The sequence below is a fragment of the Plasmodium vivax genome, chromosome 8 (assembly GCF_000002415.2).
Source record: "Plasmodium vivax chromosome 8, whole genome shotgun sequence".
Lineage (NCBI taxonomy): Eukaryota > Apicomplexa > Aconoidasida > Haemosporida > Plasmodiidae > Plasmodium > Plasmodium vivax.
This window is the reverse complement of record NC_009913.1, coordinates 752,187-773,091: the sequence shown is the minus strand read 5'-3', so window position 1 is coordinate 773,091 and position 20,905 is coordinate 752,187. Positions and strand designations below refer to the sequence as shown.

At 47.1% G+C, this 20,905-nt stretch overlaps 6 protein-coding genes across 6 annotated transcripts, besides 13 other annotated features; 4 read left to right on the top strand and 2 right to left on the bottom strand.

Moving 5' to 3' along the window:
• Positions 1 to 271: 271 nt before the first annotated feature.
• On the top strand, positions 272 to 1,671 carry PVX_095065 (hypothetical protein, conserved; the record flags this gene model as incomplete). Its single annotated transcript, XM_001614431.1, has 1 exon — positions 272 to 1,671. Exon 1 carries the CDS (start codon positions 472 to 474, stop codon positions 1,669 to 1,671), a length of 1,200 nt encoding a protein of 399 aa, XP_001614481.1. The 5' UTR covers positions 272 to 471.
• Positions 1,672 to 2,583: 912 nt separating this feature from the next.
• Positions 2,584 to 3,738, top strand: PVX_095060 (hypothetical protein, conserved; the record flags this gene model as incomplete). Its single annotated transcript, XM_001614430.1, has 1 exon — positions 2,584 to 3,738. The coding sequence occupies one exon, from the start codon at positions 2,584 to 2,586 to the stop codon at positions 3,736 to 3,738; it is 1,155 nt and encodes a 384-aa protein (XP_001614480.1).
• Positions 3,025 to 3,045: a microsatellite.
• Positions 3,700 to 3,721: a microsatellite.
• A 539-nt stretch (positions 3,739 to 4,277) lies between the features above and the next one.
• Positions 4,278 to 7,505, bottom strand: PVX_095055 (hypothetical protein, conserved; the record flags this gene model as incomplete). The annotated part of the gene is made up of 1 exon (XM_001614429.1): positions 4,278 to 7,505. The coding sequence occupies one exon, from the start codon at positions 7,503 to 7,505 to the stop codon at positions 4,278 to 4,280; it is 3,228 nt and encodes a 1,075-aa protein (XP_001614479.1).
• Positions 5,364 to 5,406: a microsatellite.
• Positions 5,753 to 5,772: a microsatellite.
• Positions 6,484 to 6,540: a microsatellite.
• Positions 7,459 to 7,483: a microsatellite.
• Positions 7,506 to 8,512: 1,007 nt separating the features above from the next.
• Positions 8,513 to 8,539: a microsatellite.
• A 103-nt stretch (positions 8,540 to 8,642) lies between these two features.
• Positions 8,643 to 11,515, top strand: PVX_095050 (hypothetical protein, conserved). Its single transcript, XM_001614428.1, has 4 exons — positions 8,643 to 9,581; positions 9,928 to 10,099; positions 10,258 to 10,567; positions 10,723 to 11,515. Exons 1-4 carry the CDS (start codon positions 9,546 to 9,548, stop codon positions 11,153 to 11,155), a joined length of 951 nt encoding a protein of 316 aa, XP_001614478.1. The 5' UTR covers positions 8,643 to 9,545; the 3' UTR covers positions 11,156 to 11,515.
• Positions 10,257 to 10,424: a microsatellite.
• Positions 10,518 to 10,539: a microsatellite.
• Positions 10,670 to 10,739: a microsatellite.
• A 16-nt stretch (positions 11,516 to 11,531) lies between the features above and the next one.
• Positions 11,532 to 14,570, top strand: PVX_095045 (hypothetical protein, conserved; the record flags this gene model as incomplete). The annotated part of the gene is made up of 3 exons (XM_001614427.1): positions 11,532 to 13,772; positions 14,020 to 14,246; positions 14,442 to 14,570. Exons 1-3 carry the CDS (start codon positions 11,999 to 12,001, stop codon positions 14,568 to 14,570), a joined length of 2,130 nt encoding a protein of 709 aa, XP_001614477.1. The 5' UTR covers positions 11,532 to 11,998.
• Positions 12,095 to 12,186: a microsatellite.
• A 706-nt stretch (positions 14,571 to 15,276) lies between the features above and the next one.
• Positions 15,277 to 18,210, bottom strand: PVX_095040 (hypothetical protein, conserved; the record flags this gene model as incomplete). The annotated part of the gene is made up of 1 exon (XM_001614426.1): positions 15,277 to 18,210. The coding sequence occupies exon 1, from the start codon at positions 17,473 to 17,475 to the stop codon at positions 15,277 to 15,279; it is 2,199 nt and encodes a 732-aa protein (XP_001614476.1). The 5' UTR covers positions 17,476 to 18,210.
• Positions 15,306 to 15,422: a microsatellite.
• Positions 18,211 to 20,628: 2,418 nt separating the features above from the next.
• Positions 20,629 to 20,711: a microsatellite.
• Positions 20,712 to 20,905: the final 194 nt, after the last annotated feature.

Here is a 20,905-nt window from a genome sequence, read left to right as displayed (position 1 = left end):
AATATGCGCCTTCTCACCTTCCTTCCCACCTTGCCGGCAATACACTTTTGGAAAAAAAAAAAAAAAAAGAGATAAAGAGCGAGAGAGAAAGAAGGCCCTTTTTTTGTAATACCTCCACGCACAGCGACTTTAACTTTGTGAAGGCATTCAAACGAAGGGGCGACGTATTGACCAGAAGGATGAAGCGAATCAGAGAATTTACCTCACGCGACTGAGTACCCGAGTGTGCCACTGGAAGCGTGTAAACCGAATGCGTCGGCGATAAGGGCATGCACTTGCGCCCTGCGCTCTGCGACCTCGTGTAAAGCAACACCGCGAAGTAGCGAAGCGGCCACCACCAAATGGTGAACCCAACACGACGATGTGTCCCATAGCAGCGCGCGACGAGGCCGCCACCCGCAGAACTGCGAAGCCCAGCGCACCGCAAAAAGGCCGACCAGGCAGCACTGCGTTCAGGGGTGTGTGTGCAAAATGTTTGTCAACAAAAAACTCTTCAGCTTTTACAAAAACAACACCTTTGCCTTTTGCCTGGGAAGCACATGGTTCCTACTCATAAACAGCGGCCTGCTGTTCACCGCAAAGTACTTTAACAATTTTGAAAGTCGTCACTCCTACATCGAGGACGCAGTCAGCGTTCTAAGGGTGTACCTGAATTATGCAGATATTGCTAGCGTGAAAATTTTAAAAAAAAAGGGGAACATAGATTCATCAAATGAAAGGGCAAAGTGTGAACTGCTTTTGTCCCATAAGGGGGAGCATATTTACCTGCATGTGAACGCTGTAAAAAATGACAAGGCAAAAAAGGGATACGCGAACTCAGACGAACTGGACGATGAAGAAGGCAAAGACATTTCGGACTATATAGAAAATCCTTACTTAATAAAAAAGGAAATAAAGCTCCTTCTACAGAGGCTACGATCATTCATTTCATCGTTTACCTCAAGCGGGGGTGACGCAGATAAGGGGCAATCTGACCAACACGGTCAAGCAAACGAAACAGGAGCAGACAACGCATTACAGCGTGATGATGAAGTACCGAACAAACACGTGGACATGTTAAACATCATTGGGAAGGGGAAAAAATGGAAAATTAACAACATAATGATGGTTAAAAAAGAAAAGTTAACAAACGAGCTGCAGAAAAATGGGGAAAATAAATCCCTACTAAACCGCGTAAACCATTTGGTGAATAATTTTTTCCATTACAAATACGAAATACATGCCGTGCATGGCCATCCTGCACACAATTCGTACTTTTACAAGTATGACCAGAAAAAAAAAACATTTAGCCAAAAGCAAAAAAATCTGGGGAAATTCCTCTTTTGCGCATTCCTCCTATCTACCCTCCTCGCCATTAAAAGAATTTACATTTACACAAATTCCTATTTTGGTTTAAATTTCGTCAAACAGTTTGTGCTAAGTAATGACCAGCTGTACAAAATTATGGGGAACAGTCCAATTCAAATTTTGAGCATATCTGGAGTACATGAAAAAAATTACCTGAACAGCAAGGTGTTTATTCAGGCCTTGGACAAACAGGGCGTCGTTCAAATGACGGCCACCAGGGGCAAAATGGACAAGGGGTTTTTCATCCTCCACGCGAAGCTGCTGCTGGGCAGTCAGACGATCGAGTTGCGCAGGGGGGACTCCCGCGCGGGAAGCATCCATTAGGGAAGCTGCGCGCAAAAAGTTACCGCCTTTTGGCATGCCGCAATTGAGCAAACGGGATTGCGGTAAACGGGAAAGCGGCAAACGCAGGTGCAACTTCTCACAAATGCGCCGCCCTCGCACGGCAAAGTTCCTGCAGTGCCGCACCCCCCCCGCGAAGAGGCCAGGTCCCCACGTGTAGGCCGCGGAGACAGCGTTACGCGGGCGAAGTCGTTTTCAAGTGGGCTGCACAAATGGCTTCAAGTAGCGGCACAAATCGTTGGCACGAACAGGCCAACCGATGGGAAGAAAAAAAAAAAAAAAAAAAAAATACCAGGTGCACCCACCAGCTTGGGAACAAAATTGTGCACATTTTTCACATGAACAGTCAGGTGATTTTTGTGCCAACGTGTCACGGGGAGGCGGCAGGAGGAAGTGTTTACATTCGCCTATTTTTTCACCCCCGCGATGTGCTTAACGTGGGTTATGAAAAAAGCAGTTCTGCAATTGTTGCGCTGAGGGTACATGTACGTATATGTACTGCCCTTTCATTTGTTCACTTTTGCCATTCCCTTTTTGTGTTTTTCCCCCAACCGCAATTGCGAATGGCGAAGTGGTTATTTGGGTCCCCACAGCTGGTGTGCCCTTGTCACCCTCTGCAGCACTACGCGATGTTTTGCGTGGCTAGGGCATGCACGTAACGCTGCTGCGTAGGAGTTTTTTTTTTTTTTTTCTTGTCTTATGGGAAGCGGTTTTACATTTGCCCATTTGCGTGTCATCTTTTTTTTTTCCCCTTTTGATGTCCCCACCTACTGCTGCCAACTTCTGCGACTGCTTCCCACCGCCGACCCGCTTTGCGAAAGATATTCCCCATTTAATCTCCCCCTATTCCTGCTTCCCTACCTGCCCTCCCCCCCATGCGAAGGCTCTTGAAAAATGCCGATCTGCTTCAGCGTCCACAACTTGGCAGGCTACAATGAGAGGTGCAACACCGTGCTGTACAGGGAGCCCATACGCACGAACAAATCTTACGCCAGCAAGTACATTATTTTCTTCCCAGGGGACTATTCAAATTTTTTCACCAACTCTATATATACGTCCTTTAAGCTAGAGGCTACTAACGAATGCTCAGACTACTGCTACAGTTATGAAGCCCTATTCTGGGTCCTATCCTCCAAGTACTTGTATGACCACTTAGTTTTTATTAAGCCTAGCCTTTTTGTAAATCACTTTTCCTCCTTTTCTAATTTTTTAAATCCATCTGATGTTTCGCTCAGCGGGCATGGTCACCCTGTGACTGTGGCAAGAGGGACAGGGCACGTTAACACAGGGGGAACAAATCCCGGCGATGCGGTGGTGCCTGCCAAAAGTGTGAACCATTTGTTGTGTCTGCTGTTATCGCTGGATGAGCGGCTATCTGGGGGGAGCGTCGGAAGCGGGGAAAGCGGACTAAACGGGGATCACACCGCGTCCGTTAATGGCACCCCATGCGGTGATTCTAATGGGGAAGGGACTCACACAAGTGCGCATGGGAGGAGTGACCACACTGATGGACCCCCACCGCTGAGCCCACTAAAACGCAGACTCGTTTTGATCGGATTCAGCAGGGGGTGCTCAGTTCTGTTCGCCCTGATGAGGGAGGCCAACGAGGGTCAGCTTCTCCTTCCGTACGTCGATTCGGTGTACCTCCTAGACCCCGGGTTCAACAAAAGGCTATACAACACCGAGATAGAAAGCAGCGCTTTAGAGAAGGTCGCTCAGTGCGGACTGAAAATATTCCTCCACTCGACGCCTCACCAGGTGACCAACAAAAACGATGTGCACATCCACAGCGAACTGTTAAACTTTTTGAAGAAGCTGAGGCAGCATGGGGTAGGGACCTTCCCATATATACACTACATTAGGAATGCCAAGTTGGTGAACCACCTAAATCTGCATTTTGAAATCCTCGTGGATTTTACCGACGACGTGTTGGAAGACCCCAGCGAGGCCTCCTCCCTGTCCAGGTCCTGCAAGGAGCAGGGAATCACCGTGTGCAGGAGCAAAACGTCTGTCAGGGATTTCTTGTTTGAAAATTGGAGGAGCAATTAGGCTTTCCGGTGAAGTGGCGCATAAAGTGAAGCGATTTGGCGTATAAGGTGAAGCGGATTGGCTTATAAGGTGAAGCGGCTTACTCAATCGTGGGGAGGCAGGGGGGAAGGCGTCACCCCCATAAGGACGCACCCGAGCCGAACCCCATTTTTAACGCAACCGAAATGGAAAAGGAACGATCGAACGAATTAAAGTGCCAGTTCGCGCTCTAATTAGGAGAGCGCCACCATCAGAGGGGTTAACCAATCGGTGTTGGGGGCAAGTGGGGACGCGAAGACAAGCACGGTGATGCAAAAAGAAAGGGAATTAAAAATGGGAATTAAAAATGGGAAATAAAAATGGAAATAAAATGTGGAAATAAAATGTGCAATTAAAATGTGCAATTAAAATGTGCCATCCAAATGTGCCATCCAAATGTGCCATCCAAATGTGCCATCCAAATGTGCCATCCAAATGTGCTTTCAAAATGTGGAAATAAAAACGCGCAGGAGGAGCGGCTCCCCAGGAGGAGCGCCCCCCCGCAGGCACAGGCACACCGGCTAAGCCTCCTCCCGGTGGGCGTAGAGAAACATGTTTCCGTAGGAGCATCCCTGATGACCCAACTCAAAGTCGGCGTAAAAGACTTTCCCCGCGTGGGTTTTCTTTAAGTACAAAATGCTGCTCTCCTGCTTGTTCACGACTTGTGCCGACAGCTGACCCTCAGATGGATAGTCATAATTAAAAATGTAAAAGTGATTGTTGCTGTTAATTTTCCAAATGACCTGATCGCTCTTTTGCACAAACTGTATAATTCCGCAGGACCCGAGAATGATGGCCGCGTCGTCGTTGTACTGGAAGGTGAAGGTTTGGTCCGCCTCGGACGTCTTGGGCAGGCACGCGTTCTCATTTGCTGAGTGCGCCTGCCCGGGCTGACCCGCGTCACCCCGTTTGGTCGCTTCCCCCCGTTTGACCGCTTGTCCCGTTGGGCTGTCCTTCCCCCTGGGGCGGTAGTTCTCCCCGCAGGCGCAACTTACCTTTCCATTTTTGAACGTGCAAACCTCGTTTGGCGAGCAGCCCCCGTTGTGCGCGAGGCAGGGATTGTCCACCACGCACGTCTGTCCACCCTCGGGCGAGTCGCCCGACCGACTCTTCACATAATTAAACAAACATATGCACAGCGGTTCTTTATTCACTTGATTTACACAAATGGAATTTTCGGAGCATTTGTTCTGATCGCTCCTGCACATGTCCTGCATGACGCACTTGCCATTAATGGCGACGAGGCCCTTCTTATGGCACAAACACTGATGCCTTTTTTTCTCGTGATAAATGCACTCCGAATCAATGGGGCAGTTCCCTTTATTAACAAGACACATGTTATTGAATACACATTCATTGTTACTATTTCTTTTTAAATTTTCTTTACACTCACATGTGGGTGTATTATTAACAACTTTGCAAATCTCATTTTCCTTGCAGGTGACATTTTTGCAGTAGTCGACTGGGATGCAAATTCCCCGTTCGTTCCGCTTGAAGTGGTCCACGCAGTCGCACCGCACAATGTCCGTCTGCTCATCATACACACAGTGTTCCTTCTCATTGGTGCAGAGCTGTTGGTACTCCTTCCGTTTACATTTATTCTTGGGCACACAGAGGTGTCCTTCTTCAATTTGGCTGCTATCCGAGCAGACGCACTCGCCGTTCTGTAGAGTCAACCCATTAATGCACTTGCATATTTTTTTCCCATTTTCCAGCAGGCACGATTTGTTTGAGGGGCACAGAAGGTCGCACTTATCTTCCGGTAGACACACCCCATTCACATTTTGGTATTTATCTGCACATGTGCATGTTGCTTTAGCGTCTACCATTTTGCAAATTTGATTCTTGCCGCATACCTGTGCATCGCAGCTACCTCGTGCTTCGCAAATGGAATGGTTCTTTTTACTCTCGAAGGGGCTATTGCACAGGCACTTATGTTTGTACTTGTTTCCGTAGCAGGACGAATTAGGGCCACACGTTTTGCAGAGGTCCTCACAAGTGTAGTGAACGAACAGGTACTGGTCATTCTTACAATACGTATCAAAGTGGTGTGTCAATCCCACATCGCAAAAGCTAAGCTGGTCGCAGTACTCCTTAACTGAATTGGTTAAATCTAGGTCTTCACAACCGTCTCCCGCTTTTAGGAAAGCCTTGTTTACCGTTATGGTTCCACCTGGGCATTCTATTTGGCTGTGGAATCTGCTCCTGAAAATTGCTCCCTTCTCTTTGGTGAGGCTCTTCGGGGGGGGGTCTCTGCCCAGTTGTGCCATCACAGGTACCGGTGGAGAGGGACCCCCACGCACGCACACGTATTCGTACTGGTAAATGGTTCCCTTCGTGCCACACATGTTAGCCGAGTCCAGGGGAGGTACCACTTGGTCTACGCTGTTGCCAAAGGCGCACCTCCCCCTTCCGTTGCAGGCCTCCCTCAACCTATCCGTAATATACTTAATTTTGTTCTCCTTAAAGGAGATGTGGTAACAAGAGAGAGTTGCGTTAACCACATGGATGGAGTAGCCTTCTTCACAGTGCATGTAAATATGTTCCGGCTTTAAAGCCGAACGGATGAAAAGATCCTTTTTATATTGCTTCTCATGAGGAGTGGTTTCTGCCTTTATGAGTCTCTCCAATTCTTCCATGTTGTAGCACTCATTTTTGTGAAGGTACTTCCCTTCGTCGCACCTGCACTCTGCCTTCTTCGAATTTCTCTCAACAACGCAGGTGGCGTCCTCAGGGCATTTGATCGCGTCACACACGTGGGTATACAAACAGTGCGTCTTCTCCACCGGCAGCAGCGACGTTTTGCAAACGCACGATTCTGTTGCCTCATCGCAAAATTGGTTAACCGAGCAAACGCGACTATTACAGGTGTAATTCTTTTCACAAAAATCGTTAATACGTGGCAGCATGTTATAGCCGTACCTGCATGTAGTCATGCGGCCCTCCCCGTTGTAAATGTCACACGTTTGGTTCTCCTTTTGATTACAGCTATCCACGCATTCGTAATTCACATGGATGAGGAAGTTGTTTTCCAGACTGCAGCTGTTCCCCTTCTTCACATTTTTAAAATCAATTTCACAGGCCTTTTTCTCATTACACAATTCTTTGAGGTGCTCCTGCAGGTAGTCCTGTATGCAGGTGTTGTTCCCACTTGTGTGGATGCCCACATACCTCAGGTTAATGTTCATAGCGTGACAGCTGATGACTCCCTTTTCACTCTCCTGGAAAAATAGTTCTTCGTAAACAACGTTTGGCTTGAGCAGATGAGGCCTCCCCACATGGTAAATCACAATGTGTGTATCATTCATGTAGGCGCAGTGTATTAAATCGCTCTCCCGTTTGTTCGAGGACCCCCCCCCTGGTATGTACTCTCTGTGGGGGATAACTCCACAGAAGGTTTTCCTATAGCATTTGTTTTTTTGCAGGTCCTTCTTGAGGGACCCCTGAGCGATTAAGTAATCACACGTCTTCACATCTTTGTTGAGAGAAAAAAATTTTTTTATCTCCGCTTCAGAGGTTAATGTAAACACTTTTGCAATTGCCTTGTCTACATACGCATAGGCATTTTCCCCATTTGTGTAATCCACCCTTTCCTTTTTGGACTTGTCTCTCACTCGGTGGTCAAGGGAGAAGGTAAGTTTTTCCACCTCCCCCTTTTGGTAGAAAATATCATCCTCCACCACGTTCGCTCTGCCCCTCCTCACCCCTACGAGGAGCAGCAGCAGTAGTATGCACACCCGGCACTTCATCTTTCTGTCCGCGCGGATTGTCACTCATGAATGGGGGGGGTGTATGTGCAGGAAATATGTACAGAGGGTTTTCACCACTGGCCAGTTGCCCTCTCCAACTGATCCGCTCGGCGCGACTTGCCGGTTCAGCCAAATTGGGGAAATGCGCACTGTTGTCAGTTTGGCAAATTTGGTCAGCCTGGCCAATTTTGCCAGTTTTTCCAATTTTTCCAACTTTCCAATTTTTCCAACTTTCCAATTTTTTCAACTTTCCAATTTTTCCAACTTTCCAATTTTTCCAACTTTCCAATTTTTCCAACTTTCCAATTTTTTCAACTTTCCAATTTTTCCAACTTTCCAATTTTTCCAACTCGGCCAATTTTCCAAATTTCCAACCCACCCCGTTCGCACTGCCGGGGGAAACTCCTGTCTGCCTTCGCAGGGGAGGAGGCGCGCATGATCACGCGGCTGGAGGCAATTTTTCGCGCCCCCACTTTTGCACCCCGCACATGGCGGCAAAGCGGCTGCCGCTGCTGCCGCTGCTGCGTCGAGTCGCCACTCTCGCAATTCTTTGCCAACTCTTTCCATTTTCTTTCACAAAATGGCCAATGTTGATGCGCATTTATACGCATCACGCGCGCGGGAGAAATGGCAACAAATGCCTGACCGTCCAACAGGTTGTTGTTTTTTTTTTCCCCGTTCGGCTCCAAATTGGGGCGTCGCGCCACTCCGCGGTTGCCATTCCGCGGTTGCCTTTTTGCAAAGAGGGAGAATTAAAATAGATTGGGACAAACGCACGAACAGACTGTACCCCCCACGCAGAACGAAAAACGGATGGCGGCCGACCTGACGAAAAGGATAGACATATGAGCAGCGATCAGCCGGAATTGTAACATCTACCTCCCAAAACTTTGCACTTCCTCTGCTGCTTCATGTTGTCCCATTTGGGTGCCTCTTCCTGTGTGCGAACGTGAATCCCCCGGTGGTTGCCACGACCACGATTTGTTGCCTCCATGCGTTCTTTTTTTTTTTTTTTACTACCTGTTCAGATGCGTTGCCGCGTTTTGCACAATTGAAAATACGAATGGGGGGGAAAAATCCTTTTTTTTTTAATTATTTTTTTTTTTTTCTTTTTTTTTTTTTCTTTTTTTTTTTTCTGCCCAACCTGTGTGCAAAGATGGACAAAAATGGTTTGCGGCCATTGCTGGCAGAAACAGAGTAGCAAAAGGGGCAAATGAAAGAATCGCTGTTTTGCGAATTTGTGTCGATTCGTCGTTCCATTTGGCAGCCCCTCCCCCATCCTTTGCTTCTTCCCACAGGGGCCTGACCCACGCAAACGCCCTCATACTTGAGGTGGGAAGGTATATTTTCCGGCAGCTTGTTCCCTCAAAGGTAATAACATGGCAATTTGCAGAAAAGGATTATTTTTAAAAAAACGCGACGGGGGTGAGTACTCATATGGTACAGCTCGTGGTAACTCCATCCGTCCGTCCGTCCGTCCGTCCTTTTTTTTTTTAAATTTGGAATTTTTTTTCCTCTTTTCCGCGCCGAAAATTGTGCCCATTTTTCCGCTTCCAGTTCCTCCATCTTTCCGCTTTCCCCCGCGAATAATTTTTCCCACCTTGCCGCTTCTCCCATCCCGCTTGGCTCCTTTTACTCCTTTTTTTATTTTTTTATTTTTTTTTCTGTTTGCTCCCTACTTTCGACGCTTGAAGCAAACCCGAACAGGGCAAGATTAAAAATGTATCGTTTGCGCCATGGCCCATGAACTAGGCTGAAGCTTTGGCGAGAAGAAAAAGGGTCGCGTAAGAATTAGAGGCGAAGGTAGAGCGGCAGGTGTTGGTACGAAAAACAAGTTATGGTTCGAGAAGAGCAAAACAATCTGTTGATCCCATCTGCCTTTATTTGCTCTATAGCGACGGCGAAGGAATCGTTTGTCGTTACATTATCCTCCCGCCTGCACTCACGCAGATGTTTCTTACCCTCTCCCCCCTCGCGAGCTCATCGCAACTCCCCACTTCTTTTTGACATCCCCCTAGAGAATCTACCCCAGCAGATGAAATGGAGGAATTTAACGAAACGTTGGAGGGGTTAGAGGTACGTTCACAGCGGCAAGTTTAGCATTTACGCGGCTACACGATTGGCATCCACGTGGCTATAGGCTTATCCCCCCCCCCCCCCCAAAAAAAAAAAAAAAAAAGACTCAACGGCGCGATCAACACTGTGTTAACCACCACACAGTGGAACAGCGAACAGTACCGCCGCATAATCAAATGTACACCAAAGGGGGAAGCAACTGTCTTCCTGGAAAGTCAAACGATATGTCACCTGCGTAACGGTGCGGCTGACGTCCAAGTGCCATCGGTAGTTACTCTCCCCCTAAGGGTAGCCTCCAAATGTAACTACTTATTTTCTTTTCTTTTTTTTTTTCCCCCCATTGTAGGGCAAAATAGCCGAGTATGAAAAACAGCTAGCCTTGGTAAGGGAAGAAATAAAAAAGTATGAAGAGACCTCCGGAGAAGAAGATGAGCAAATTAAAAACCTGAGGAAGTTGGAATGTGACATGCTGGAGGTGATAAACTTGACGCTCGATTTGATTAACTACAAAAAGCAAAGTGAGTAGGAGAGGAAAGTGTGTAGATATCCCCCCCCTTCATGGGGAGCGCTCCCGAGGGAAGTGCACCCCCAAACATATGCAGACACAATGCTGCACAGAGAATGGCCAGTAATATTGCTATTTTTTCTTTCCCCCCATTTTGAAACCCCCTTTTAGATGAAGCGGAAGGAGACGCGCTGGAACCGAGCCTGGAGAAAGAACCCGCGGAGGAGGCAAACCAAGATGCCACAAACGAAGCAAGCGCAGTCATTGGGAGAACATGCAGCTTCATTTATGAAAGTAAAAAAGTCTACGGACTGATCCAAAACGTCGTTAAGGAAAACGGCACAGAACAGCTGCTAATAAATATATTTGAAAACAACGAGCAGATTATGATCCCCCCCAAGTATGTCCTCATGAACGAGGTGCTCACGGAGTCCGCGCTCGCGGAGAACACCCAGTTCCAGGCCCTCTACAAGAAGGACGGGTAAGCGAAGGGGGAGAGGAGAAGCGGTGTTGCCAAAAGAAAGGGGTCACCCCCCGCATAGTAATGACACCCCTAGTTACACTCCTCATTACACCCCTAGTTACACCCCTAATTACCCCCCCAATTGCACTCCCCATTTCGCTCCCCCCCTGCAGCCTCTGGTACGACTGCATCGTCTCGAAGAGCAAAGGCGACACGTTCCTCGTCAACTACATCGGCTATAACACCAGCGAATACGTGAAGAACGACCAAGTGAGAATAAAAAAAAAAAAAAAAGTGAAAGAAATAGTCACCCCCGCGGGCTATAAAATCCCCGAAAATCTAATCGTAAAGGAAAACGACTCTTTAAAAGTTCAAATGAGGAAAAAGAAAAAAAGAATAGCTCTCAAAAAGAAGCAAAAAAGTGAATTGATAAATAAAGAGTACACAAATAAAACGCAGCAGTGGAGGTCCTTTCACGAAAAGGCCGTCAGCAAAAGCAAGCACTTGCTTGTGGCCCATAAGAAGGTGGAAAATATTGAGTATAAAAACGCCCCCTCCAGTTTCACCATTAGGAGGAAGTTCGACTGCCATGATAATGAGGACTGACTCGTTTGCCTGCGGCGTGGGGGCCCTCGCAACACCCACCTGCAGGGAAAGGGGTCCTCTCTGAATGGGTCTCTCCCGCTGCACTCGTGGGATTTTACCCCTCAAGTGCTTACGTCTGTGCAGGAGAAGCCCAAAAGGGGAGAAGCCCAAAAGGGGAGAAGCCTAAAAGATGAGAAACCCAAAAGAGGAGTTTCTTTTTTTTTTCCTTTTTTTTTGCCATTTTGCTCCTCGGAGCGACGTTCATGCAGTTCCGCCTTTCCCCTTCCCCCGTCCCCCTTTTTTTCTTCACATCCTTGCGCCTCTTTTTTTTTTGGCCCGTTTGTCACCCTTTTTTGTTCCCATTTGTACCTCCAACCTCCATAGTAAAAATAAAAACGCCGTCAAATGGAATAAAAAAAAAAGGGTAAGAAAAGTTAGATCAGTTAAGGAAGAAAAAAAAAAAAAAGGCGAATGATGCACTTTTTCCCTTTTTTTTTTATTTGTTCCTCCTCTGTTGCGCAAATGGGACCCAGCAGTCAACACAACGTGCTCACTTCTGCACGTGAGTAGGGGTTTGTTCGAGTGTCCCCCTTTTTTCTGCCATACCGAGGGGCTTCACGCTTTACCCCGATGGAGGGGTACTCATTTGCCTGAAAAATTGCGGAGAAGCGGCTTCCAACCTGGCATTTTTTGTGTGCTAGTAACTACATTGCCACGATTCTTTGCCGTCTCCAGGGAAGACCGACTTAGGCTGGCAACGCGGTAAAGCGGCAGAGCGGCAAAGCGGTAAAGCTACAAAGCGGCAAAGCGGGAAAACCGCAAAGGCTCAACGAGACAGGCAACCTTCCCCCCACTCTCTCCCCCATGGAGGAAGAAAAAGTTCATGCCGCATTCGAAGTGCTGTATAACAACGAGAAGGGGGAACTATACATAACGAGCAGATACCTGGTGTACATCTCCGAGCGCACGAAAAAGGAAAAGGCACAGAGCAACGCCCTTTTCCTCATTGATGATATGGACTTGAAGGTATGCATATTCAGTTGGAAGAAAACGGAAAAGTCAAAAAAAAAAAGTAAAACCAGATTCACCTTTGCCGTAACGAACAAAAAGAATAATTTCTGCTTCCATGACTATAACCACACGGAGTCCTTCGTTTTTGAGTTTTTCTACGACCAGCAGAATAGCAAGGCGTGTCAAATTATCAACACACTCAATAAGGAAAACGTAAAGAATCACATCTACATAGAGTTTAATTTGCACCTAATTAGGGACAAGTACAAAGTGTATGAGGACTCCTCTGGGGCACTCTCAAAAGGTGATTCCAGGGGGATTGTAGAGGACCAGAAAGGGGATCACTCTAGTGAGCAGGTTAGTAGAGAACAGCTTCCCCCGAAGGAAAGTGCCCCCCAACATTTTGTAAAAAATGCAAAGGGTGAACTGTCTGGAGAGGAAAAAGATATAGCAGCGAAAGGGGACTCTTCCACGAAGGTACGCGAACATGTGGGGGGAAGTAGCCAAAGTGAGGACAGCGATCATAGTGAGAGAAGCAACCCATCTGAGGAGAACGAAAAGGAAAATGAGGCGCTAAGCAGTTTGCACAAAATGTTCGAGGCGGACCCACAGCTGAAGAGCCTGTACCAAATGTGTATACAAAATAACATATTAACAGAAAAGGAATTTTACAAAGTCCATAAGAGCGAGTTGTATGAGCACAGAAACATCAGTTGCAGCGCAGAGGAGGGGATTCTGAAGGAACCCCTGTTCATCACGGAGGAACAGAAGATGGCAAAGAGCGTCGAAATTAACAAACAAATAAGTAGAGTGATTCTTTCAGAGAACAAAGAGTTGAAGAAGCTCTACGATTATTACATGGCCAACAATATCCTCAGCGAAAGCAAATTCTGGTTCTTCCTTTTTAATAACAAATATAGCCACTTATTCTTTTACGACAAAAATGAAAAGGACATAATGGGGAACAAAAACTTCTTCTCCATTAAGGGCGACCAGCAGAAGAGGCCCGCAGGGGTTGCTACGGACACCGCTACCGACAGGACGGACGACCGCAGGGATGTAACCCTCATCACGGATGAAGAAGAACAAAACACGTATTATAAAAATGCGTCCCTTTCGTACGACTTGGAGAATCCAAACCAAGACATCAAAGGGACACTGGAGAAATGCATTTTAAAAGAATACTTGTCCACAAAATCGTACAAAAAAAAAAACATCCTTTTTAACAACAACTACTATTTTAATGAAGAAAGTGCCCAGGGGTTTGGCCTCTTAACAAATGAGAAGTATTCCAAAGGGAGCAACTCCCATAACCTCCTAATTAACAAATTTAATAATTACTGCATTGGGATGATAAAGGATAAGAAGTTTACCTTCGACACTTTTTACGAAGATTTGAAGAACAAAATTGAGGACACAGACTTGAATCCCGTGAAGGAGAAAAAAGAGTTGCAATTTCAAATCGAAAAAAAAAAAAAAAAACGCCCCTTTGATGGTGAGGCAGATAGTGAAGAGTCGGCTCAGGCTGCCGATCGCCTAAACCAAAAGTTCGCCGCGTTCATGGACCAGCTCCAAACATTTAAGCAGCAATCCGGCAGGAAGAACTACCCCGAGTTGTTCAATATAGGTGGGTTTCCTGGAAGCGTCTCTCGCGCGGGCGGATTGGTGTGATCGGCTGTTAGTGCGTCTCCAAAGGGGAGGAGTTTTCCCATTTTGTTTCTCCGTATTGTTCCTCCGTATTGTTCCTCCGTATTGTTCCTCCGTATTGTTCCTCCGTATTGTTCCTCCGTATTGTTCCTCCGTGTTGTTCCTCCGTGTTGTTCCTCCACATTTTTGCCACATCTTCGCCATGTTTACTCCCTTCCCCCCCGTAGGGAGACTCCTGTTCGTCTCCAACACGAAGAAGTGCCAGAGCAACCAGTCCATGCTGATAGGCACGATCGAGTACGAGCAGCACATCCTCGACATTGTCAAGGACTACCACGTGAAAGTGAATTATCTGCTGAACCTCTTCTACACGTCGTGCATCCCGGAGCAGGCGAAGCGGAACAAGATCCTGCAGAATCTGTCCAAGATTAAGGAGGAGATACAGGCCAAGCAGGTAAGCATGGGCGCTGCTCCAACAGGGGCAGATTATAAGCTAGCTATTTTTTTTTTTTTTTTTTTTTACCCCTTTTGTGCATGTGTGCACCAAACGGGAGGAGTGCGGTCGAACTGGTTCATGCCCACTTGGCGCACCCAGAACGAGTGATGTCCACTCGGTCTCACTTCCCCTTTTTTTTCCACCGCCCCCCAGGAGGAGTACAACAGTGTGCTTATCATGGGCAAGCCGCTGCTAATTCACCTCTTTGAACAAATAAGCATCTGCAAGAAGTTTAACGAAAAGCTGGATAGGTACATCCAGGAAAAGAGGAAGAAGGCATGACGGGTGGGAGGGATAGCCCGGGTGAAGCAAAGGGGGGTGGGGGGCACCTTCCCTGTGTTCGCCCCCAAACGAGCCACGCAATTGTTGCCCATATAGTGACCACGGGGACGTTTCTGCCAAAACTAATGCGACGTTGTAGCGATGCCTTTTTTAACATCGCGCGACTTTTTAACGATGCCCTTTTAAACCTCGCGCATCTTTCTAGTGATGCTTTTTTTTTCTTCTTTTTAACGATTTACCCAAAAATGGGTGGGTCTTCTCGTAAATACGGAAAAATGGGCACATACGTGCGTATGCAAATGCAGGGGTACATGCCTGCACGCACACAAGTGGACACTAAAAAAGGGGAGCCACGCGAAAATCGCTTCGAAAAAATATGAACAAACAGCCAAAACGGAAAAAAAAAAAAAAAAAAAAAATAGCCAAAATGGTCAAAATAGCCAAAATGGCCAAAATGTGTGCAAAGATGTGTGCAAAGATGTGTGCAAAGATGTGTGCAAAAATGGATGAACAAAAATTGGCGCAATGGTGTGTGCAACGGCGCGGCTGCGGTATAGCAGCATGCCGCACAAATGGGCGAAGAATGGGGGGTCGCGAACCGGGGAGTTCGAAAAAGAGTAACGCCCGGCGTGTGCGTGCAGAACTGTTGCGCGTGTAAGAATGGCTGCCTCTCCCATCCCCTTCTCCACTTCTCCCCTCCCCCCAATCAGTTATTATTCGACAGGGTGAAGTACGACTTCTTGTGGACCTGCTGCACCTTCTTGAGGACGTTGAGCGTGGGAAGGGAGCCCATGGGGTCCTCCTTAAAGCGGCGCTCGATCTCCATCCTCCTCATTTTCTTCTCCATTTTATTCTTGCCCTGTTTCTTCCCGTGAAAAATCCAAGAAATGTACCGAAACGTCTCCTTGGGCGTCATCACTTTGCCGGAGTCGTTCTTGTAGTCCAACTTTATGTCGTGCTTTGACGTGGACATGTGCAGCGGTCTGTTCTCCGGGTTGCGATAAATTTTCTCTTCCATAGTTAATTCTCCTTTTGTTTTTAAATACTCCAGCGCTCCGTACAGCCCCTCATCCAGTTTAATTTCGTTGAAAATTTCGGACACCCCATCTTGGGAGAATGCGTGATCGCTCAAGTTCATGTCGTTGCCATCGTCATTGTCATCGTCATCGCTATCCTTATCGCCACCTTTCGCTTGGCCACCCTTCGTGGACTTCCCCTTTCCTCTCTGCCCATCCGTTGATCTTAACATATCATCGCTTGCATTCACACTCAGAGGAGCTATCAGATTGGATGAGCGGTCCCCTCCGAGGGCTGCACTCGCCTCTGCGTCGAGAAGGCCTCCCCCCCCTCTCTGCAGCTTCTCCATGCTCTCACTTTCCTGTATCTCCATCGGGAGAGTTATACTTCTGCAGAACTCAGACGCGTCAGACAACTTAATGACATTGCCGCTGACCTCCTCGTTCTTTTTCACGTCCTCATTTATAACTATATATTTTAAGAGCTCCTTTTGGTAATCCATTTCCTTTTTTCTCCTTTTCAGGCTATTCCCCTGTTGCAGAAGTTCGTACAGCTCCTTGTCCTCTTCGTTTTCGCCCAAGTCGTAATCGAAGTAGCTGTTAAAGTTCATGCTCGTCTGTTCGTCTCTTATTTTTTTAAGAACGTCCTCTATGACGTTTGCGTTTGCGTTTGCGTTTGCGTTTTCGTTGTTCTGTTCGTTCCCTCGAGTTTTTCCCTCAACTGTGTTCCTCTCTGAGGTGCTCCCCTTTGCTTGCCTTCCTTCCTGCGCCGCCTCCTCTTCATCCTGCCCCTCTGGTTCATCATACAGAAAGGCCCACGCGTCCTCTTCCTTCTTCCGCCTGTTGATATTTTTAATTTTTCTCTTCTTCACTTTGAAAGCGCTGCCATCTGGGCTGGTCGTTTGCCGCATTGGCAGCGTTTTCTGGGTGTGCAGTACTTGGCCTTCCCCCTTTACCTCCCCCTCGAGTCGATTATTCCTACTCTTGGCGGTCCTTGCTCCCCTCGCCTTGCCCTTCGTTCCCCCCCTGCCAGCATGCGCACTGCCATCATCATCATCGTCCCCATCACGGTCATGGTCATCATTACCTCCCCCCCCCTGCTCATCATACTTTATAGTCACATCGAAGGAGTGCTTCGTCTCGTCATATTTCGAAAGCATATGGACGGCTGAGCCATCCTCTGCATTCTGCTTATTCGTATCGTCGTAGTACGAGAGGGGGTCATAATAATTTTTTCTCCAAAAGCTGTCATCATTTTTTGCTAGTATGCTTTTCACGTTTTGTTTTTTTAATTCTTCATTTATTAGGCAGTCCTTTCCTTCGTCATTATTTAACACGTGTTGATCTTTCAATGTCAAAATCATGTCATCTGTTAGTTCTTCATTTTTGTGTTCCACCGTGGCGTGGTTGCTATCCACGCTGCGACTAACGTTGTTTTTTTTTTTTTTTTTTTTCCCCCCTTTCTCCTCCTCATCGTCATCGTCGCTGTACTTGATGCCTTCATCATCGGCCAGCTTCTTATCGATGGTCTTTCTCGTTTTGCTTATCCACTTCTCCACATCGTCTATGTCGTCATTGAACTCCTCGCTGATCGTTTTCGTCGATTTGTTGCTTCCCTTGGGGGCTTCCTTCGTTCTGCCGCGTCCGTTTTTGCCTTCCCCTTCTAAGGCGTCACCCCCTTCTTGGTTATCTTCCTCACCTGCGTCTTTCTTCCCATTCTTGGCGCCTCCCCGTTTGGCGCGTCCCTTCGGTTCGTTGTCCTGCTCATTTTTCGAGGCGCCCCTCTTCTTCTTCTTATCCTGCTTATCCTCCACGTCTAGCTTCTTCAACCCCAGCTTCTCCCTCAGCTTGTTTGTCTCCTCGATGCTCAACTCCTCTACGTTCTCCATTTGTTGGCGGGGCTCACAGGTACTCGCCAGATGGCTCTATCACGAGAGTGGGTCTCCCGTATAAACGCGAGGGTGGCTCTGTGTCCACTCTGGCGCCCCCTTTTCGATAAACCTTAAACGGAGGGAGCCTTCCTTTTCCAAGCGTCTCCCTCGTTAGAAGTACGTCCACGCGCGATGGCGCAAATACTGCTTCACCGCAGTCGCCGTTTCCCCGCGCCAGCACGCAGCAAAAGGCGGCCGGGAAGTGCGCGCCTTGGCGGGGTTCGCACGTACAAGTATAAATGTAAATATGTTTACATAAATATATTTATATATATATGTTTTTATATATATTTTTTTTTTTCCCTTTTGGGGGTGCCCCGCGCGAGCGCGTAATAACAGGGGAAGACCCTACGCACGTGAATTCACGCATACGCGGAGTGAATTGAAGGGACAATCTTCCGCATCACATCGCATCGCACCGCAGCACCTCCCCCATGCAATGAAACAACCACGGGGGGTGGCGGTGGGCAAATCCTTGCGGAGAAAAAGTTCCCCTTTAACATGTAGCAATATGAGCTACGCAATTTTGTGGATTTCCCCCTCTGCCCCTTTGCCAGGAAAATGCTGAAATGCCCATCAGCATAAGTTTAGTTAAAAGTTCACCACGGGGAGTTTTATCAAGCAAAGGGCCACGTAAATCAACTTCTTTTCTTTTTCCAACCATGTACCTTCGCGTTGTGATCAAAACTTATAAGTTACAAATCGGGCCGTTGATTTTGCCATAGTAAGCAGTGTCAGTTTTTTTTTTTTTTTTTACCAAGCGGCATAAAAAAAAAATTCACAACGAATGAAGTGGGGCCAACAAAGGGCAGCGAAAAGGATGAGTATGCGAAACGTTCAACCGAGTCATCACCACAACGTTGATGGTCTTCTCCACGTGCGTATCTGTTACCCACTTTGAGCTTTCGCTTTTTTAACGTTCCTCATGTTTTTCTTTTTTCACGTGAGTTTATTTTCTCCACGTGATTAAAACCGCCGCGGTTTGACGGCATGTACACTCTGGTCAGTCCAGAAGGACATACAGATTGGTAAATACAAATGGGTACGTACGTACAAATGTGAGTGCTATTTTTTGGCGCTGTTTCCCACTGAACTCCTTCCATTTGACAAAGTGGCAAAGATGGGAAGAAAAAAAAAAAGTGACAAAGGGAGGAGGTAAATTTCGTGCATACGGACGTGTAAGAATACTTCTTTATTCTGTCAATCCTCTTTTTTTTTTTTTTTTTTTCCTTTTAAATGGGGGACTGTGTATACAAGTACCCCAGCGTGGGGTGAAGGTGAAGCTAGCTGGAAGGGCGACTGGCTGACATGCCAATCAGTTTTGGTTAATTTACGTTCCGGTGTGCACTGTTGCGATGCCCATGCTGTGCAGCAGTAGAGGGCAGTTCCTTTTTGTTTCTCCATCCCGAACTTTGCTGCACATGGCCGCTGCTTTTTTACACCTCTCACGTTTTATGCTTTCTCCACGGATGGGGCTGAACGCAGCGTGGGGTGACTCTGCCCAGGTGATCTTCACCACCACAGGGGCCCATTTTTTTTTATCTTCACATGTTTATGCATGTGTGCGTTAGACAAAGCCATGTCAGCACGGCCACGAAAAAACAAATTGGACGTGATAACCCCAGCCGACAACTAGCCCATTCTGCACACAGGCAGTGGTGAAATGATGGAGTATAGGGGGGAAGGCACCTGGAGTGAACTCTTCCACTGGGTGAAACACACCAAGTTGCCACGAAATGGCGTAAACAAATCACTCGGACAAAAATACCAACTTACCAACGGTGTAGAAATGTCAATAGAAAAAGCGAAGCAGTCATTTTAGCTCCATCCGTATGGCGCTTACCACGCTGTATTGTTCTCATCCCAGTTAAGAGAACATACAGTCACTTTAAACAGTTGGAAAAACAAAATGTTGAAAAAAGAATTACCGCCAGAGTTTTAACAAAGCCCTTTTTTTTATTTTTTTTTTTCCTCATCATTTTTAAACAATATGACGATGCGTTTGTTCGCCCTGTACATACACTACACTGCTCATACTAGGGGGAAAAAAAAAAAAAAAAGTACGAAAAAAAAGGAACCAAAAAAAAGGACGCTAAAAAGGAACGGAAAAGGGAACAAAATGGGATGCGCTCACACATGTGCTCTTCGTGACATGGCGTGACCTTTTTCGCTTTAGCTCATTTGTAAAAGAAGTGAAATTTACACATCAGAAGAATCTTCATTTTATTCTTCATCTGATATGTTCATATGTTTCCTCATCCGATTTCTTTTTTTTTTTTTTTTTTCCTTTCCATTTTTATATTTATTTTATCTCTCTTCATTTCCTTCCCCCTTTCACGTGTGAAGTGTCTGAAATGCATAAACGAATTTTGCCTTCCTTTACCCGAGCGCGTTATCTGTGCGGATTACCTGTACATATTACACGCACAGTTTACATGCCCATTTTCATGCCCGTTTTACCGCTGCGCCAATAGCAACGGCGTAGGACCATCCCGTGAGCGGCTCCAGTCACACACAACTGCTAACGTGTGAAGGGCGAGGGCGCCTCACCCGCCTCATTCGCTTCAGTTACCTCCGCACTCTGAATAATCACCTACACCACGCATCTCTGCGAATGCACATGTGTGTACAGACGTGCAGCGTCTGCCCCTCCTGCATAGAACGTCACGCCCGTATGTTCTAATATATGTACATGCCACGTGGCGAGAAGCTGTGCCCGTCCTTCCGCCTCTCCGAATGCGAGGTCGTAGCGTTGGTGCTACGTCTACAGCGGCAAGTCTACCTCCACCCCGGTGGTTGCACGGGCAAGAAAACTGCCCTGCGAAACTGCCCAGCGAAATTGCCCAGCGAAACTGCTCTGTGAAGCGATTTATTGCCGTTCATACCAGTTGAACGTTTGAGGGAAGCCTGCTTAGAGGCCCCTTCACATTCGAACAATATGGTGGTACCTACAGGCGTAGAAGGCGACCCCTCTGTTAGGAGCTCTTGCATCTAAAGGAACCGCTCCTATGGTTCTATACACATGAGTGAGCTTGCAAGCACTGATCCTCAAATGGGAAAGGTGCACAGGCGACCCATCCGTGTTTCCATTGCATTTGCTTATGTTCATGTGCCTACTGGGAAGCTAGCACCGTAGGTATGATAATATAAGATACGCTCTTCCTCCATCGCGTTACCTCCTCCCATTTACGAAACCTACACCTCCGTGAATATCATTTTTTTCCTTTCTCTTCACCAAATCTATACGAGTCTCCGTTCGTTTGCTCCTCTACGTGATAACGCTTTGCCTGGTGCAGAGCGAAAAGGGGAGCAGGAACAACTGCGGGGTGGGGAGAAATATCTACTAGGCGGAGTGTACGGTTCTACGCGATTGACGAATCTGAGCGAA

Bases quoted from the DNA above. Each gene is read 5' to 3' on its own strand.
- PVX_095050 (XM_001614428.1), top strand. From the start codon at position 9,546: ATGGAGGAATTTAACGAAACGTTGGAGGGGTTAGAG. The intron at 10,100-10,257 runs GTGAGTAGGAGA...ACCCCCTTTTAG, and splicing joins GATTAACTACAAAAAGCAAA to ATGAAGCGGAAGGAGACGCG. The intron at 10,568-10,722 runs GTAAGCGAAGGG...CCCCCCCTGCAG, and splicing joins GCCCTCTACAAGAAGGACGG to CCTCTGGTACGACTGCATCG.